A 19,815-nucleotide genomic window follows, 5' to 3' on the forward strand; every position below is an offset into this window, starting at 1 on the left:
TGCAAAGGATATGCATAGATCTCTCCTCTGAACATATTGAGTGCCCTCAAAAGAACACCATGCCTACAGACAGTGACTTCAATTCCCTCCTCATCCAATTTACTGCTGGTCTTGCTGGAAAACTCTTTAGCAGCTGAAAACCTTTTTGAAATGGTGAAGGTTTCGGTTGCCATCCACAGCAACTGCCAGCATTAGAGGGGTACAAGAGGGGGAAATTTTGTTCACCGCAGATCTTGTCAACCTCATAACGGCAGATGGACCACTCAAAAAAACATATCGCCACATAAAGCGCCATCTAGTTAAAGATACAAAGAAATATTACTAATATTACAACGATGTTCAGAGTTAAATTCTTGGTGAAAAACATGTTTAAATTGTTTGTGTTGAATGAAAATAATCTGTGAGATTTTGGCTACAAATTAAATTTTATTTGATCTTTTTTTTTTTTAGTAAGAGATTTATCCAACTTTAATTCAACAAACATTTGTCCATATAATTAAACTTTTTTTATAGGGCCAGACTCTGAAAAAAAAAAACTGTCAATGGTAAAAGTAACATTTTACAAAAAGTTATCAACTTGCCAAATTAATTATGATGTGTGTGTACTCCACGATTTAATTTCCTTATAGTAGATGAGTGTGGTGAAAAACTGAGTGATGACCTAATAGGGATTTATATAAAAAACACTGATAAACACATGCAAATAATAGTTTTTATTGGACATAAAAAAGGACCACAAAGGAAATAAGTTTTTCACCTGTATAGAGCTTACTTGTACAATTTTACAAAAATTGTCTAAAAAAAGCAAACAAACATCAGCAAACATCAAGCAATTAGTTAAATAATACAGATCAACATTTTTTTAAGTATTCCTAACAGCAATATAACATAAAATGTCATAAGAACGTAAATGCAAAATAAAATCACTTTTCTATGACGTTTCTATGACATATGTGTCCATTTTTTTCTGTTTTGGAAACCAATAAACTATAAATTAGCACAAAAAGATGGGAACTTTGAATGAGTAATAATTTGGGCTGTGTGCAATAATAAGAGAGAGGTGTATGTAATTCATTCTGATAAAGGACTTCCCTCCAGCATACAGATCTACATTTTGAGGTTTCCTCATAGTAACTCAACTTGTTTTATTAAGTTACTGACAACTTACAGCTTGTTCTTCAGTAAATAGTTAATGCCGTAAACTTCCAGGAAGTATACAGAGTCCTTGTTTTTTAGGGATTTTTTTAGGACAGGACTGAAGAGACTGACAGAAAAGTATGGAGGTGAAGAGGGAATGAGATCGACAAAGGACTGTAAGTCAGGATTCGAACATGGGTCACTGGAGATGCAGTTGCACCATATGTCAGTGTGTTAAGCCCGGCTCACACTGTGTTATTTTCAATAGTCCTTTACGATTGCTGCTTTTCAGACTGTATGAACATGATGATTATGTCACACTGTGGGATCTCAGTTGTCAATGTCAGACTGCACGACGAGTTAAAAACTGGTGCGCGCAAGACCTATAAACATTCAGTAACTGTGAGCTGCATTACATGCGGGGCTGAAATGTTGGCTATCATTTAAAGTACAGTGGGGAAAAAATTATTTGATCCCCTGCTGATTTTGCATGTTTGCCCAATGACAAAAAAAAGATCAGTCTATAGTTTTAATGGTAGGTTTATTTTAACAGTGAGAGACAGAATAACAACAACAACAACAAAATCAGGAAAAACACATTTCAAAAGTTATAAATTGATTTGCATTTTAATGAGTGAAATAAGTATTTGACCCCTTCGCAAAACATGACTTAGTACTTGGTGGCAAAACGCTTGTTGGCAATCACAGAGGTCAGACGTTTCTTGTAGTTGGTCACCAGGTTTGCACACATCTCAGGAGGGATTTTGTCTCACTCCTCTATGCAGAGCTTCTCCAAGTCATTAAGGTTTTGAGGCTGGCGTTTGTCAACTCGAACCTTAAGCTCCCTCCACATATTTTCTATGGGATTAAGGTCTGGAGACTGGCTAGGCCACTCCAGGACCTTAATGTGCCACTCCTTTGTTGCCTTGGCCATGTGTTTTGGGTCATTGTCATGCTGGAATACCCATCCTCGACCCATTTTCAATGCCCTGGTTGGTTTCAATGCCCTGACCCTGACGGTACATCGCCCCGTCCATCGTCCCTTTGATGTGGTGCAGTTGTCCTGTCCCCTTAGCAGAAAAACACCCCCAAAGCATAATGTTTCCACCTCCATGTTTGACGGTGGGGATGGTGTTCTTGGAGTCATAGGCATCATTCCTCCCCCTCCTCCAAACACGGCGAGTTGAGTTGTATTTTGGTCTCATCTGACCACAACACTGTCACCCAGTTCTCCTCTGAATCATTGGCAAACTTCAGAAGGGCCTGTACATGTGGTTTCTTGAGCCGGGGGACCTTGCAGGTGCTGCAGAATTTCAGTCCTTCACGGCACAGTGTGTTACTAATTATTTTCTTGGTGACTATGGTCCCAGCTGCCTTGAGATCATTGAAAAGATCCTCCCGTGTAGTTCTGGGCTGATTCCTCACCGTTCTCATGATTATTGAAACGCCACGAGGTGAGATCTTTCATGGAGTCCCAGACCGAGGGAGATTGACATTTATTTTGTGTTTCTTCCATTTGTGAAAAATCGCACCAACTGATGTCACCTTCTCACCAAGCTGCTTGCCAATGGTCTTGTAGCCCATTCCAGCCTTGTGTAGGTCTACAATCTTGTTCCTGACATCCTTGGACAGCTCTTTAGTCTTGGCCATGGTAGAGAGTTTGGAAACTGATTGATTGATTGCCTCTGTGGACAGGTGCCGATTTAAGGGAGTGCTCCTAATCTCAGGTTGTTACTTGCATAAAAGACACCTGGGAGCCAGAAATCTTGCTGATTGATAGGGGATCAAATATTTATTGCACTCATTAAAATGCAAATCAACTTATAACTTTTTTGAAATGCATTTTTCTGGATTTTTTGGTTATTATTATGAGTGAAGTTAAGTGAAGTGAGGCCAATGTTTATGGAGGTTAGAAGAAATCTTAGAAGAAAGCATTAATTCTGATCATGGCTTGTCTTGAAAACGGAAACAGCTGGATGTTTTTCATTGGAGAAGTCACACTGCAGGACTGTGCACCAAAACTTCTGACACTACCAGAATTTTGTCAGAGGTCAAATTTGATAGCAATGGCCATTAATCGGCTGTCGGTGAACATGTAAAACCCACGATCAAAGACTACAGATTTTAGCCTGGGAATTTTAGGAATCTTTTAGGATTTTCAAAATTTGTCTCAGACGACCAAATCGTGGCCAAAATAACACAGTGTGAGCTGGGCTTTAACCACTGGGCCAGGGGTCTCCAAACTCAGTACTGGAAGGCCACTGTCCTGCAGAGTTTAGTTCCAACCAGCTCCAAAACACCTGGCTAAAAGTTTCTACTATGCCTAGTTACTCCTTGATGAGCTGTTCAGGTGTGTTTAACTGGTTTTGGAGCTAAACTCTGAAGGACAGTGGCCCTCCAGGACTGAGTTTGGTGACCCCTGCACTAGGCTATCAATGCAGACAAGAGTTCCTGTTCACATTCCACACACATCAAAATGTCTGTGATGCATGTGGAGACTCAGTTCATGTGTACCTGGTCTATTTATGCGTTTTCTCTGATCGCATAGCTATCCAATCATAAAAAAAGAGCAGGGGTAAATGCCCTCCGAAAGAGAGGGCATCTTTCCACATTCCAGATGAAACTGGACAAAATGCATCTGGTTGTTGAAGTCACATATGTCAACTTTTCTCCTCTCAAAATGCTAAAATTAAACATGCCAGAGTGTGTTATTATGGCTTGTGGTGACCGGATGTGACAGCACTACTGCAACACGCATCACTACAGATCTGACCCGCCACAGAGTCATCGATGCGCAAACTGAGCAAATATTTAAAATATACTTCATGACATAAAGGTTGCTGACCCTTGGTTAAGGCTGACACTTTTTCCACACTTCTTGGGTGAACTCAAGTGAAAGTTAAGGGATCTTTTATGTTTGAAACTCTTTCCACACTGATCACAAGTAAACGGCTTCTCCCCAGTGTGAATTCTCATGTGATACCTCAGGTTTATTTCTGTTGTGAAGCTCTTTCCACACTGCTGGCAGGTGAAAGGCTTCTCTCCAGTGTGAACTCTCATGTGGACTTTAAGATGTGCTCTTTGAGAGAAGCTCTTTCCACATTGTTGGCAAGTAAAAGCTTTCTCTCCAGTGTGAATTCTCATGTGGACTTTAAGATGTCCTCTTTGAGAGAAGCTCTTTGCACACTGTTGGCAAGTAAAAGCTTTCTCTCCCGTGTGACTTCTCATGTGGACTTTAAGATGTCCTTTTTGTGTAAAACTCTTCCCACACTGTTGGCAAGTGAAAGGCTTCTCTCCAGTGTGAACACTCATGTGGAGATTTACGTTTCTTTTCTCAGCGAAGCTCTTTCCACACTGAGTGCATGTATAAGGCTTCTCTCCAGTATGAATTCTCACATGGCTTTTAAGATGCCCTTTTTGCGTAAAACTCTTCCCACACTGTTGGCAGGTGAAAGGCTTCTCTCCAGCGTGAACTGTCATGTGTTTTTTAAGGTTTCCTTTTTCAGTGAAACTCGTTCCACACTGTTGGCAGGTAAATATCTTCTCACTGGAGTGAATTCTTATGTGGCCTTCAAGGTTTCCTTTTTCAGTGAAGCTCTTCCCACACTGTTTGCAGGTGAATGGCTTCTCTCCAGTGTGAATTCTTCTGTGGACTTTAAGCCTTTCTTTTTGTCTGAAACCTTTTCCACACTCTTGGCAGGTGAAAGGCTTCTCTCCAGTGTGAATTCTCATGTGGACCTTAAGCCTTTCATTTTGTGTGAAATTCTTTCCACACTGTTGGCATGTGTATGGCTTCTCTGCAGTGTGAACTCTCATGTGGATTTTAAGACTTCCTTTTTCTGTGAAACTCTTTCCACACTGAGTGCATGCATAAGGCTTCTCTCCAGTGTGAATTCGTATGTGCTTTTTTAGGTTTCCTTTATGAGTAAAAATCTTTCCACAGTGTTTGCAGGTGAAAGGTTTCTCTTCAGTGTGAATTCTCATGTGTCTTTTAATGGTTTCATTTTGAGTAAAACTTTTTCCACAATGTTGGCAGGGGAAATCTCCACTTCCTTTCTTCTGAGCTCTTTTTCGTGTGGAAGTCTTTTTAGTCTGCAAGCAGCAAAAATATTTTCCTTCCATTATGAAATCAGGATTTTTCTCAACCAGGTCCTTCTCTTCATTTTCATTCAGTTCTTGACTCTCCTCTTTCAGCACCTTCAGGTCTATGGTGAATAGAGACAAATACAAGTTAAAAGGTTAGTTTACAAACAATGAAAATTACCCCATACCTCAAGCTCACCCTCACCCTCAAGCCATCCTTGTGTATAGGACTTTCTTCTTTCAGATGAACACAATGAGAGTTATTTTTTGTGATCAACATTTTTATTCAGATTTAGTTTCATTCCAGAAACAAAACTCAGTTCACGGTTCAAAAGAACTATGTACATCAGATACCATGAAGCCGTCCACTTATACAGAGAGAGGAAGAAAAATAAGAAAAATAAAAGTAATAAAAGTCCGATAAGCATTGTAGGGATGTCAACTTTTCAGTCTATCTAGCAACATCTCATAAACATTCGTCCAACTCTGAATAGTGTTGTCCTTTGCGCCATTGAGTCTGGCAGTGGTACCTTCCAGCAAAGCAATGTCTCTGAAGTATGATAGCCAAGTGAAAGTTATGGGAGTGGATGGTTCTATCCATAATTTCAAAATAGCCTTTTTGGCAGCAGTACTTGCAGCTGATAAGGTCCTTTTTTGATGAACATTCAACTGGAGACTGGAATCATCTAACAGAAGAAGCAGCAGGGGATCTCGAGGTACATCTAATTGCATGTAGTCCGAAAGAATGGAACATACAGATTCCCAACAAGGAACCACCACCGGACATTCCCAAAACATGTGCAAGTAAGAGCCTATTGTAGATTTATTACAAATGACAGTAAGGATCAGATCTAACCTTCATCTTATATAGTACACTGGGAGTGAAATAGGCTCTGTTAATACATTTATAATGTATCATCTGATGTGCAAGATTCTTAGAGGCAGTAAAACATCTGGCCCATACCACATCCCAATCGATTTGAACAAGACCTTCCCTTTCCCAAGAGTGGATAGCTGGAATATAAGTATATTGCAATAAGAGGATTGAATTATAAATCTTAGAAACTAAACCACTAGAAGGAGTATCAATGTTCAACCACTCCCACAGAGGATGCACATTGGTGGCCCAAGGAACGCCGTAGGCCTTTAACGCTGACCTCAGTCTTAAATATAGAAAAAAAGAGAATCCAGGTAAAGAAAACTCTGCACTTAAGTCCCGAAACGATTTGAGGCCATCATCACAATAAATGTCATTCAATGTATGAACACCAGAATCTGACCATGTTTTAAAAACAAAGGGTTTGTTGCCAGTGCATAAATGGTTGTTGTGCCATAATGGAGTTGTCTTAGTATATAAAAAGGGTCCTCCCGCAATTTTCTCCACCTTTTTCCATACATCAAGTGGATATTCAATAATTGGTCCATAAGTTTTCTTTAAGGATTTAGAAATACCTGAAAAGGGGACATCCTGTAATCGAACTGGATGGATAATATTTGCTTCCAGAACTCGCCAATGGAACTGAAGAGTCCGAATTAACCCATGTTCTGATTCCCCTTATTTGAAAGGCTAGATTATATAATTCAAAATTAGGCAATGACAAACCTCCATCTAATTTCTTACGCTGCATCGTTTTAAGTCGGATTCTAGGTTTTTTCTTCACCCATATAAAACTAGAAATGGCCATGTTAAGCTCCTTGAAGAAATGTTCAGGCGGAGGAAGAGGCAACATGGAAAATAAAAAGTTAACCCTGGAGAGCACATTCATTTTAATTGTAGATATTCTTCCGTGAAGAGCTAAACATAAGGGTGACCACCTGTCTAAGTCCTCCTTAATCTTATTCAGAAGAGATTTATAATTAAACTTAGAAATAAGATGTATTGAGGGGGATATAGTAATACCCAAATATGTAAACTGTTTGACTATGGGGTAAGAGGAGGTAAATTATTAGATTCTTGTCTAGCTGCCTCATTCAGAGACAGTAGAGCCGATTTGTTCCAATTTATTTTGTAACCTGAAAAACTACCAAATATGTTAAAAAGATTTAAGCACTCAGGTACGGACACAGCAATATTAGAAACAAAAAGCAAAATATCATCAGCATAGAGAGAAATTTTATGTGAGGTAATTACACAAATAATTGGTTGTATAGATACAGTTTTCCATACAGCTTGTGCTAATGGTTCCACTGATAAAGTAAAGAGCAAGGGCGATAACGGGCATCCTTGACGGGTGCCCCGGCCAAGAGCAAAAGAGGAAGATACTAAGGTGCCTGTAAGAACCCGTGCTGACCAACAATTATAAAGCGTTTTAACCATTTGGATAAATCCCTGTCCAGCCCCTACATGAACAAGAACCGCCCAAAGAAAACTCCACTCTATCATATCAAAGGCCTTCTCCGCGTCCAATGAAATGACCGCTGGATAGGAACTGGATCTATGAATAATATGTAGAAGTCGCCTGATGTTATCGGAGGCAAATCGATCTTTGAGAAAACCAGACTGGTCATAGTTTATGACATTATCTACACAATTACTTAGTCTACGAGCGAAAGTTTTAGCGAAGAGTTTCGCATCTGTAGTTATTAAACTAATAGGTTGATAACTGGCGCATTCTAAGGGATCTTTGGATCTTGTAAAAGGGTTATGAGAGCTGTATTTTGGTCCCTGTGAAATGTTCCATTTTCAATCGCAAAATTAAAGGAGTTAAGAATAAGTGGAGAAACTATATCCCAAATGACGGAAATTAGTTCAGGGGGAATTCCGTCACTGCCTGGAGCTTTGTTCTTTGGCATGGAGTCTAAAGCCAGTTTCAGTTCATCTAATGACTAGATTAGATTTACTAATCTTTTAGATCTTTTAGAGATTTTTATCTCCCTCGGGAATTTAGCTCGGTCATCGTCAGTGCCGTTTATATTCCACCTCAAGCGGACACGGACACTGCGATATGGGATTTACATGAAACACTACACCTTCACCAGACACAGCACCGGGACGCCACATTTATTGTTTTGGGAGATTTCAACAGTGCCAACCTCAAGCGTGCACTGCCGAACTTCCATCAGCACATCAGCTGCCCCACCAGGGGCGAAAGGACATTAGATCACTGTTACACCCCATACAAGAACAGCTACAAGGCACAGTCACAACCACCGTTCGGGAAATCGGATCATGCCGCCATCTTCCTCATGCCTGTTTACAAACAGAGGCTGAAACAGGAAGCCCCGGTGCAGAGGGAGGTCCAACGCTGGACGGACCAATCGGTGGCCGCTCTGCAGGACGCGCTAGATGACGCAGACTGGGACATGTTCCGGCGCAGCTCTGATGACGTCAGCTTGTTTACAGAAGCGGTTGTGGGATTTATAGAGAAACTAATGGATGATACGGTGCAGAAAACCATCATCAGGACGTTTCCCAACCAGAAGCCGTGGGTGGATAAAACCATCCGCGACGCCCTGAGATCCCGCTCCGCTGCCTACAACACAGGGCTCATCACCGGGAACATGGATGACTACAAGGCTGCATCTTACAGCGTGCGCAGATCGGTGAAGGCGGCGAAGCAGCGCTACGGGAGGAAACTAGAGTCGCAATTCCAACATGGCGACTCTAGGAGTCTGTGGCAGGGACTTAGAAACATCACGGACTATAAAACACCACCCTCCAGATCGGGGAATGCGGACGCTTCTCTGGCTGACGAGCTGAACACCTTTTATGCTCGCTTCGAGGCTGCAGCTAATCACGCTAACGGCGCTACCAGTGCTAACTGCATGCACGCTGAGGAAGCCGGTGAGGACAACGTGTTCACCATCACGGAGCATGACGTGAGGAGGGCATTCAGGAGAGTGAACATCAGGAAGGCAGCAGGACCAGATGGCATCACAGGTCGGGTTCTGAAGGCCTGCGCTGACCAGCTAGCACCGGTGTTCACTGTGATCTTCAACCTCTCCCTGGAACAGTCCATAGTCCCCTCATGCTTTAAGCAGTCCACCATTGTTCCTGTCCCCAAGAAACCCCAGCCCACCTGCCTAAACGACTATCGCCCTGTAGCCCTCACATCAGTGGTGATGAAGTGCTTTGAGAGACTGGTCAGAGACTTCAGAACATCAGCAAAACTAAGGAGCTGATAGTGGACTTCAGTACGAAGCAGGAGCGGTCATACCAGCCGATCACGATCAGCGGGACTCCAGTGGAGAGAGTGAACAGCTTCAGATACCTGGGTGTTCACATCACGCAGGACTTGACTTGGTCCTGTCATACCAGCACCCTGGTGAAGAAGGCCAGGCAGCGTCTGTACCATCTGAGACGCTTAAGGGACTTTAGACTTCCCTCTCGGGTGCTTAAGACTTTTTACACCTGCACCCTCGAGAGCGTCCTGACGGGCAGCATCACTTCCTGGTTCGGGAACTGCACTATGCAGGACAGACGAGCCCTCCAGAGGGTGGTGCGTTCAGCGGAACGTACCATTCACACCGAGCTCCCTGACCTGCAGGACATCTACAGCAAGCGGTGCCTGACCAGGGCCAGGAAGATAGTGAAGGACCTCAGCCATCCCAACAATGGACTCTTTTCTCTGCTGCGTTCAGGGAGACGCTTCCGCTCCATGAAGGCGAACACAGAGAGAATGAGGAGGAGCTTCTTCCCGCAGGCCATTCGGAGTCTTAACCACTCTCCACTCTAAGCACATCACCCCACACTTCCACTTTGCACATTTTCATTACAATCTGCACTAATTTGTAGAAGGTCACGTAAGGATGAATGAGTGGGACTTACATACCATTTGTCTTTAGTATTCCTTTTACTCACTTATACACTTTACTGCACTGCACAGCACACGGACACTTTATCACTGACATACACTGTACTTTTTATAGAATCTATATAGAATCATATTCTATTTTTATTCTTCATATCTATTTTTATTCTCATATCTGAGAATAAAAAGGGGAAGGGGGAAGTTGTGGCCGGGGGAAGTTGTGGCCTAATGGTTAGAGACTTGGACTCGTAATCGAAAGGTTGCGGGTTCGAGTCCCCGGCCGGCAGGAATTGTAGGTGGGGGAGTGAATGTTCAGCGCTCTCTCCACCCTCAATACCACGACTGAGGTGCCCTTGAGCAAGGCACCGAACCCCCAACTGCTCCCCGGGCGCCGCAGCATAAATGGCTGCCCACTGCTCCGGGTGTGTGTTCACGGTGTGTGTGTGTGTGTGTGCATTTGTTCACTACTCACTGCTGTGTGTGTGCACTTGGATGGGTTAAACGCAGAGCACCAATTTCGAGTATGGGTCACCATACTTGACAATACGTCACGACTTTATCTATTTGTTATTTTATTTTATTGCTAGTTTATTTCTATATATATGTTTACTGTACTTTTTCTATTTGTATTTTTGTAAACTTGAGGTTTTTCTTAATTTTGTTGGACAATTTGTTGGACAGTCGTACAATACATTTCACTACATGTCGTACTATGTATGTATATGTATGTGACAAATAAAATTTGAATTTGAATTTGACTATGGGCCATTTAGCATCTCTAAATGATGTTCATCAAATTTGGAGAGGGGAAACTGCTGAAGAAAAGAAACATTTTGTTGATAACTTGAGGAGGAATTAGAGGTATATAGTTGTTCATAATAAGATACAAAAATCTGATTTATGTCTTGGATTTGAGTGTATAAAATACCATCCTTCTTTATAGCGCATATATTTGCCCTGGATTCCATCTGTTTAATCCGTAGCGCTAATAATTAGCTTGGTCTCTCCCCATTAAAGTAGTAAGACTGTTTAATGCGGTGCGTAATAAAATGGGCTCTGTGTAAGAGAAACTCTTTTAACTCCGATTTAAGATTTAAGTGCATTTAATTATTTTTCTTTTCGTTGACTATGTATTTTTAAGATCCTGTTCCATCGCCTGAACTTGTTTCTCTAACTCAATTCTGTGGCCATTTCTAGACCTTTGATGAAAGGAATAGAAAGCAATGCTTTTCCCTCTAATAAAACACTTTGTTACCTCCCATAGCACTTGAGGGTTATTTGTCGAACCACTGTTCAGTTCAATAAACTCTACCAAGGAGGTGCGCAGTTGTGATAAAAATTCTTGATCGAGAAGTAGAGATGTGTTAAATCTCCAACGTTTGATTCCGGAGGAAATAAAATTGGGAGAAGACGCAATGTAACTGGGGAGTGGTCTGAAAGAAGAAGGGGTAATATCAGCGTAATACTCTACCAAGGAGGTGCGCAGTTGTGATAAAAATTCTTGGGATATTACCCCTTCTTCTTTCAGACCACTCCCCAGTTACATTGCGTCTTCTCCCAATTTTATTTCTCCTTGGTATATCAGCGACTTCAACAAACGGAATGAAAGCTGGTGATATGAGCAGGTAATCAATGCGAGAGTAGGATTTATGGCGAGCTGAAAAGAAGGTATAGTCTTTGACAGCCTCATTCCTCAATCGCCATATGTCACACACGTTGACCTGTTTAATAAATCCCTTAAATAACTTTGAAGAGGTCTTATCCGAATGTGATATTTGAGACCTATCAAGTATGGGATTATGCACAGCATTGAAGTCGCCTCCTATGACAAGGTGATAGTCATTCAGACTTAGTGTGTTTTACCAACAGCTCGTCAGCATTTTACTATCATATTCGTTGGGAGCATAAACTGAAACAAAGGCGCATTTGATATTGGACCATGTACCAAGTATGCGAGTAATGCGACCATCTGCATCACTCCTAGTGCAATGTATGGAAAAGGGAAAACGCTGGGTCATTAATATCGAAACCCCTTTAGATTTCTTATCAGAGGAAGAAAAAGAAACTAATTTGTAATACCTATTTTGAAATCGATGTACATCACAAGTTTTCAAATGAGATTCTTGAATTAGTGCAACAGAAACTCTTTTAGATCTTAAGTAATCCAAACATTTGGTTCTCTTAATGGCGCCGTTTAAACCATTGACATTCCAATACATTATATTAAGAGCCATAATTCAATTGAATTACTGTACATTTTGCTAAATAAGAAACTAAAATTAGTGGACCTATGGGGGTAGTTCATGGCATCTGGAACTATAAGGGAATAACAACAAGAACGGAACAGAAAGGCAGTAAGCGGAGAGTGAGAACAAACTCTCCTACCTGCCATTACAACAATCTTGTCTGGATACGTGGCCAGCATAACAGAAGGTCACCCGAGTCTCAAGGCCAACTCGGTATCAGAGTACACTAAGTAGTACTCGGCATATTTGCGATATCAGTCTAAATCTCCTCCTGGAGACAACACGCTGTCATCCATTAACCTTTCCACTGGCGTGCTGTCACTTAAGGGCTGAGGCGTAGCGAGTGCCTGTAGCTGGTCAACAAAAGCCTCAACTTCAGTCGGCGTTTGGAGATGAGAGGTTGATCCGCGATGCGTCACCTTGATCGTGGCGGGATATATCATGAAGGAAGAGATCCCGAGCTGCGTAAGCCTTTTCCTAGATTGATTCATCTTGCGTCTTTTCACAGCGGTTTTGTTGCTGTTGTCGGGAAAGAAGAGAAGCGATTTGCCCTTGTGGATTATTTCTCCCACGGCTCGTGCTCCCTTGAGGATAGCGTTTCTGTCCTGAAAGCGGAGCAATTTGAAGATTAGAGTACGCGGGCCCTTTCTGTTGCTGTCACCCGTGTAGATACGATGCGCCCTTCTATCTCGATCGGTCTGTTATTAAGTGACGGGATCCACATTGGTAACTGAGTTTGCATGAATCCTAAAGCGTCGCTGCCCTCTTCCCCCTCTGCGAGGCCGACGAGACGAATGTTACATTTAGGGATGCACCGATACCACTTTTTTGGAAAACGAGTACGAGTACGAGTACTTGCATTTCAGTACTCGCCGATACCGATACCGAGTACTTAATAAAAAACATGATTTAAATTTACAGGTAACAGCTTTAGTCATATAATTTAACAAAAAAACAAGGGACTAGTTTGGAATTAAGAACATTCATTTAAAATGAAAAGCATGTTGTATGCAACATATTTCAGAATAAATAATTATTAAAAAAAATTTAAACAGTGACAGTGCAACTCAAGTATTTTTTTCAGTTTATTGTAAACTCTGCCGCTTTGGACAACACAAGGGGCATTAATAAACATCTTTGCTATTTAGTGCACAATATTTGAATAAATTAACAACATCCACCAACATAGAACGGTGGCAGTCAGTGCAACTGAGGTAGGTATTAACATCAAGTCTAAGACGACTCACTTAATGGAGCCTATTTAGAAAAAGTGAGTGGCAGGTTTTTTTTTTATGAAAAGTAGCTTTTCTGCATTATCAGCAGTCAGCCTGTTTCTGTTTTCATCTATAATGTGTGACACTGAGCTAAAAAGCCTTTCACTTTCCACACTGCTACATGGGGCTGAGAGGTATTTATGGGCCATTTTAGCCAAAGTGGGGAACCTGATTTTGTTGACACCCCAGTACTTCAGAGGACTGTCTTCACGAGGGCTTGGGGCCTCTCCGAGGTATGTGTCAAGCTCAATGGCAGCACCTGCTGCCAGCGGCTGTGCTGCCTGGGGCTGCTCCTTAGGGATTTCTTCAAATAGAGTGTCCAGACTGCTGCTAGTGCTGGCCTGGGCCTTGAGGAACAGTTTAGCAGGAGGTTCTGCAGCTTCTGCCCGACTCCCCTCTGCCTCAGCTCTGGACATCATCTGCAGCTCCTGCTTCAGGTGCAGCTTGGCCTCCGGAGCAGTGTTGTTGGAGAAGAAGCGATCTTTATACCTGAACAAAATTCATGAATGTATTAATATGTGGAAAAATAGGACAGATTTTAGTTTCCCCTAAACCACTGTCACAAATGCCAGCCATTTGGCTTTCTGGTAGTAATAAGGGAAATATATTTCATATTATATATATTGCATACATTTGTATTTGTGTATTTTAGTTACAAAATAAAATATAATATTTCAGATGGAAATTAATCTTACATTTAGTACTGTAGTTTATCATTGAATACCTATAGCACACAGACTTTACCTTGGGTCAAGTATGGTGGAGATGAAGAACAGTGGGTTGGTCTCGACGTCACTGAAGCGCTTCTTGACAGCTGCCAGTAAGGTTGCTTTCATTGTCTTGACGCCGTGGTCCTCGTCTGTTTCTCTGTTTAGAAGTCTCACTAGCACAGCTGGGATGACATCAGTGTGTAGTGCGTCGTAGCTGCTCACTTTTTTAGTTAGTTCCTCAAAGGGGGCGAGGATGGCAACAGTCTTCTCCATAAGAGCCCATTGGTGAGCGGTGAGATAGTCAGGGAGTTCATGCTCGGACACATACACCCCCAGCACTCGCTTTTGCTCAATGAGGGACTGGAGCATGTAATACGTGCTGTTCCAGCGCGTCTGTACGTCCTGCTGCAGTCTCTTTATTGGCTGGTTGAGCTGTCCCTGAATGTCCTCGAGGCGGGAGTAGGCTAAGGCGGAATGTTTAAAATGCCCAACTATTTTCCGCCCCACTGCTATAGCATCAGCTATGCTCCTCTGTGCTACTAAGCCCTCGTGAACAGCCAGTTGGGGTCATGTTTTTGGCATTGTCACGAAGCACAACATGTACTGATGTTTTATGTATACCCCATGTCTGGAGCATTTCCTCAAACACATGCGCTATAGCCTGGCTGGTGTGCGAGCCGCGGAATTGTTTCGCATGTAATATGGCTCGTTGCGGCGTGAAACTCTCGTCAATCCACTGGGAGGTTAGGCTAAGTAGCGACACGGGGCTAACACTGCTTGTCCAAATATCCGTGGTGAAACTAAACGCAGAGGAGGCTTGCAGTAGGCTGTGGATATGTTTTTTCACGGAGTCGTGTAGTTTAGGCAGCTCCGTGTCAGTCATGTAGTGGCGGCTTGGGACATCATATCTGGGCTCCAGAACATGGAGGAGACGCAGGAATCCCACATTTTCTACCTCCGAGAGTGGTTGGTCACTCAATGCAATGTACTCGATAATTGCCTGAGTTATTTTCACAGCACGTGGATTGTCTCTGGACATTTTCTCTCGTCTTGCAAGAGTTTGCTGCAGCGTGGGTTGTGTTGGTTTAGCAGCGTGGGTAAACTCTTTGTACTCGTTGTCGTGTTGGGATTTTAGGTGCTTGATTAAATTACTTGTGTTAAATGCGCTAGGGTTAGGTTAGAGCCTCCTCTTGACAGAGCCTTTTGAGCCTCCTCTGGACAATTTCGCTGAGCACAATTTGCAGTCCGCCTTTGTTTTGTTGTCTTCATTCACTTTGAAATAGTTCCACACGGCTGACATGTCTCGCCTCGCCTTCTCCCCGCTCTGAGCTGCAGCCGGGGCCTGGGGGCGGGCACTCGGCACCTGTGATTAACCCCTTACACACCGCTCAAACATAGACATTTCTCAGACCGTGGTATCGGTCCCCGGTATCGGGGGACTTTTAACGAGTACGAGTACTTCAGAAAATGTGGTATCGAGGCCGATACCAGATACCGGTATCGGTGCATCCCTAGTTACATTGGTGACTTTTGTCTTCAAGTTTCGCCATTTTATCTTGAAGTGTGTCTATGGTTAGCTTAACTTCGGCCGAGTCTTGCTTAACTTCCCGAACAGCAGTCTGGATATTGTCAAAATGATTACTGATCAATCTCATCTCTCTCTCTAAAAATCCAATTCTTTCGGCGATCGGTTGAAATTCCTCCTTAAATATTTCCCGAACGACGCCGAACTGTAGCTTTAGCTCATCAGCCACCATGGCTCGCAGCGTCTCATTAGCAGGCTCTTTTTGTCGTTTTTTCTCCGGAGAGGATGGCAGAAGCTGTTGTTTAGCCATCACGGAAAAGTAAACAAGTTGTGCCGAGACTATAACTTAAACAAATGGTTTATCGACACCGGATCGGGGAGCTTCAGGCTCAAGCTGCCATCTCTGTCAGCGGGTCACGTGATCTCAATGAGAGTTATTTTTAAAACATATCCTGGCTGTTCCAAGCTTTATAATGGCCGTGAAGAGGGGATGAGATTTTGATGGTCATTCACATTTGACTTGCGTTAACTTCTGTGACATAGTGCACGCTCGTATGATGTGCTGCGCAGCTCATGTGTTTCGAATGCGTAGTGTTGCATAGTGTTCGTCTGAAAGAAGAAAGTCATATACACCTAGGATAGTTTGAAGGTAGGGCCGGCCCGTAGAAAAGGCGGAACAGGTAAATGCTAGGGGCGCCGCCGATCCCTGGGGGCACCAAATCGAGTGAAGGCTTTTTTTTTTTTTTTACTATTTATTTATGGTAACACTTTATAATAATGTTCAATTGTAAGTATTTTTTAAGTGATTAGTTAATGATGAACTAATCATTTACAAAACATTCAAATGATTGTGATTAATAAGTGATATGCTAATAATTTGTGTATGTTTTGTTAATTCATTTACAAGTAATTAGCTAATGATGAACTAATCATTTACAAAACATAACTATGCGTTCATAGATGATTAACATGTGATATGTTCATATTTTTATCTATGTTTTGTAGATTGTTATAAATCATAATAATAATCAAACAGATCGTTAATGGTTAATAGTTTAGTTAGGTTAATATATTATTAATCACTTATAAATCATTGAAATTTCAACATTGTACTACTATCTCAATGAACATTATAAATCATTTACAACACTTTCTGCATCCCCTAATCTAAAGTGTAAACTACTGAGTAGTTAACTCTGTTGTAAATGTTTTACAGACTTTATGGTTTCCAGTTGTGTGTAAATATATATATATATACACACACACAAACAACCTGTAACCGGAAGGTTAGTAAAACAGTACAATTCATGGTGATAACATGAGAATCATTGCTGACATCTACTGGAAATCGAACAGTTTTCACATTTATTTTGAAGATTAAACAGTAGCCTACTGTATGCTAGAGAAGTGCTCAAATGAACACAGTTTTGTGCAGGAATGTCAGCTGTAATTATTATTGATGTTTAATTGTGTTTCATTTATAAAGTGACTTAGGCAGCACCCATATTTGTATAGTTTCTCTGGAAACTATTTAAAATAAAGTAACTAAGGTCAATAACTAATGCTAACAAAAGTAATAAATACTGTTACAAATGTATTGTTCATTGTTAGTTCAAGTAAGTTAATATTCAATAATGTTAATGTGAGGCCAGGGGCACCAGGTAAAATCTTGACTAGGGCAGCAAATTAGCCAGGGCCTGTAAATTATGGGGTCATTTTAATGTTTGGGTGAACCATCCCTTTAGCCTACACTCCAGGTCAAATAAAAGCCATAATTAGGATAATCATATGATATTCTTCAGAAATACCATTAATTTCTGTAGAGCTGTACTGTGAATAAGAATCAGATGAGCTTTGAGAAAGAAACCAACCTGTTTGTTCCTCAGTATCTTCATGTTTGATGCTGAATACTTCTGCAATCCTAATATCTTCACTTTCCTCTTTAATAAACGCCATCTTTATAATAGTGTGTCACGTGGATGTGTTTCTGTGAGTTTGGACAAGATGAGGATAATCAACAGAAGGAAAATAAATCCAAACTAAATGTTACTCATGTGCATGCACTTTGCTAAAAAAACATCAAAAATGTTACACAAAGCATTAAAATGTTACATTCAGTAATAAAACATTAATTTAAGAGTCATCATTAGAAGTATAAAATTGCCAGAACAGTTTGGAACACTTCAAATGCTCAAAACACAAACCTTTCTTCAGACAAATCACAACAAAGCAGGAGTGTGGCACAGCCTTATGATGTCATATCCCCCCTCCAAAATAAAAGTCCTGTGCACACACTAAAATCAGAAATGTGCAGACATATTCAAATACAAATAATAAAACATATCAACGATGTTCAGAGTTAAATTCTTGGTGAAATACATATGGATGTTGTGCTAAAAAATAACTAGAAGTGAAAGTTTGAACTACATCTAATCCGTGAGATTCCATAAATGATTCAACACTTATAATATATTAATATACATTCAGGCTGAAAGAAAACAAATAATAGCAATGATAAAAGAGAAAGTAATAGTGGAAGTAGTTAAGTACATTCTCATCCGAAGATAATGGAAATTTAAGAGATACTGAGACAAAGAGACAAAGTATTAGGTGCATTTAAAACTGAATCCTACAAATCAATACAAAAATGAAATTTACTAGCTGGAATGAAAAGGGCTTCATCAGACAAACTAAGAGTTTGCAGAGTGTGTGTGTAAGCTACAAAGAGCTTCTGAATGTTAGAGAATGCAGTACTCAGCCGGTGAAAAGAAAGTCTTTTTTTTCAAGTTTCTAATGTTTTTAAGGAAATATAGGGTATTTTATCCACCAAGAGTGTGATGGGGGTTAGGGAATTTTCCAGTTAAGCCAAATTTGTCATCTGGCCAGCAATATGATGAAAGAAATAAAAATAATAATTAGTAGGCAGGACACCAAATAGGCCAATGATAGGAGAGGGTTGAATATTAAACAAGGAAATAGCTGAAAGAGAAGTGAAAACACAACCAAAATGAGGAGCGGGCAGGTCAGACGTGTTTTATCTTCAGTATCGTCTTCTGGCACCGCACAAGATCAACGAACTGCGCTGGGGAAAAATGTCACGATCTACAGAGACTGCTGGTTGTTGTGCTTCTGTGAAACTGCTCCGGGTGTGTGTGTGTGTGTGTGTTCACTGCTCCGGGTGTGTGTTCACGGTGTGTGTGTGTTCACTGCTGTGTGTGTGTTCACGGTGTGTGTGTGTTCACTGCTGTGTGTGTGTGTGTGTGTGTGTGTTCACTGCTGTGTGTGTGCACGTTGGATGGGTTAAATGCAGAGCACGAATTCCGAGTATGGGTCACCATACTTGGCAGTATGTCACTTCACTTCACTTCACTCAAATATGGCTCTGTGTAATTGTTCCATTTTAACATTGTAACCCTAAAGTGTTTTTCAAGTGTAGTATTTCTGTAAAGTCATAGCGCTCAGTCGAAACTGGTAGATCACTATTAAATAATCAATAACTACTATTATATATCCTGGAGAACTACTGTATACAGGTTCATAATTAATGTGAATTATGCATAATGTATAACTAATTCTAAAATGAAGATCATGGTAATCCACTAGTAATGACTCAAGAATGATTAAATCCTTCTAAAGGAACTACTAATTACTTGGATCAGTTTTCTAAAGTGAAAAGCATCGTAACTCCCTAATACTGACTGACGTGATTTAAAGCTTTTGAGATATTTCTTAACAATGCATTTTCACACTACTACTGCTAATAACATTCATATGAGGGTCACAGCTCAGTGTAATTGTGTTTGACTGTTCATTAGTAGTTACTTCATAGTTATTTAGCTTGAACCTTAACTAGTAGATAATTAATAGTAGTTCTTCAGGAGGTTTAACAGAATACATTAGTTATTGATTAGCTGACTGTAACTTAACACAATCATACATTTGTATTACATACTGATTAGTTAACAGTAGTGCGTTAAGTGTTAATGAGCTGTTAGTTCTTCAATATTTCCTTTATTAGTTATGCAGTATTCTAAAGTAATTTCTAAAAGCATGTGGGAACTTTAATGCAAACTCTGGAAGATTTTAAAA

General features: G+C 41.0%; 1 protein-coding gene across 1 annotated transcript; it reads right to left on the reverse strand.

Moving 5' to 3' along the window:
- Positions 1–699: 699 nt before the first annotated feature.
- LOC306857055 (uncharacterized protein) lies at positions 700–17,992 on the reverse strand. Its single transcript, XM_079396717.1, has 3 exons — positions 17,931–17,992; positions 17,598–17,713; positions 700–5,342 (listed from the first exon to the last, which is right to left on the reverse strand). The coding sequence occupies exons 2-3, from the start codon at positions 17,680–17,682 to the stop codon at positions 3,961–3,963; spliced, it is 1,467 nt and encodes a 488-aa protein (XP_079252843.1). The 5' UTR covers positions 17,683–17,713; positions 17,931–17,992; the 3' UTR covers positions 700–3,960.
- Positions 17,993–19,815: the final 1,823 nt, after the last annotated feature.

The sequence above is a fragment of the Barbus barbus genome (assembly GCF_936440315.1).
Source record: "Barbus barbus genome assembly, chromosome: 3".
NCBI classification, from domain to species: Eukaryota; Metazoa; Chordata; class Actinopteri; order Cypriniformes; family Cyprinidae; genus Barbus; species Barbus barbus.

Coding starts and splice junctions, on each gene's coding strand:
- LOC306857055 (XM_079396717.1), bottom strand. CDS start 17,682: ATGGCGTTTATTAAAGAGGAAAGTGAAGATATTAGGATTGCAGAAGTA. Junction 5,343..17,597: donor AGATACTGAGGAACAAACAG/GTTGGTTTCTTT, acceptor TATTCACCATAG/ACCTGAAGGTGCTGAAAGAG.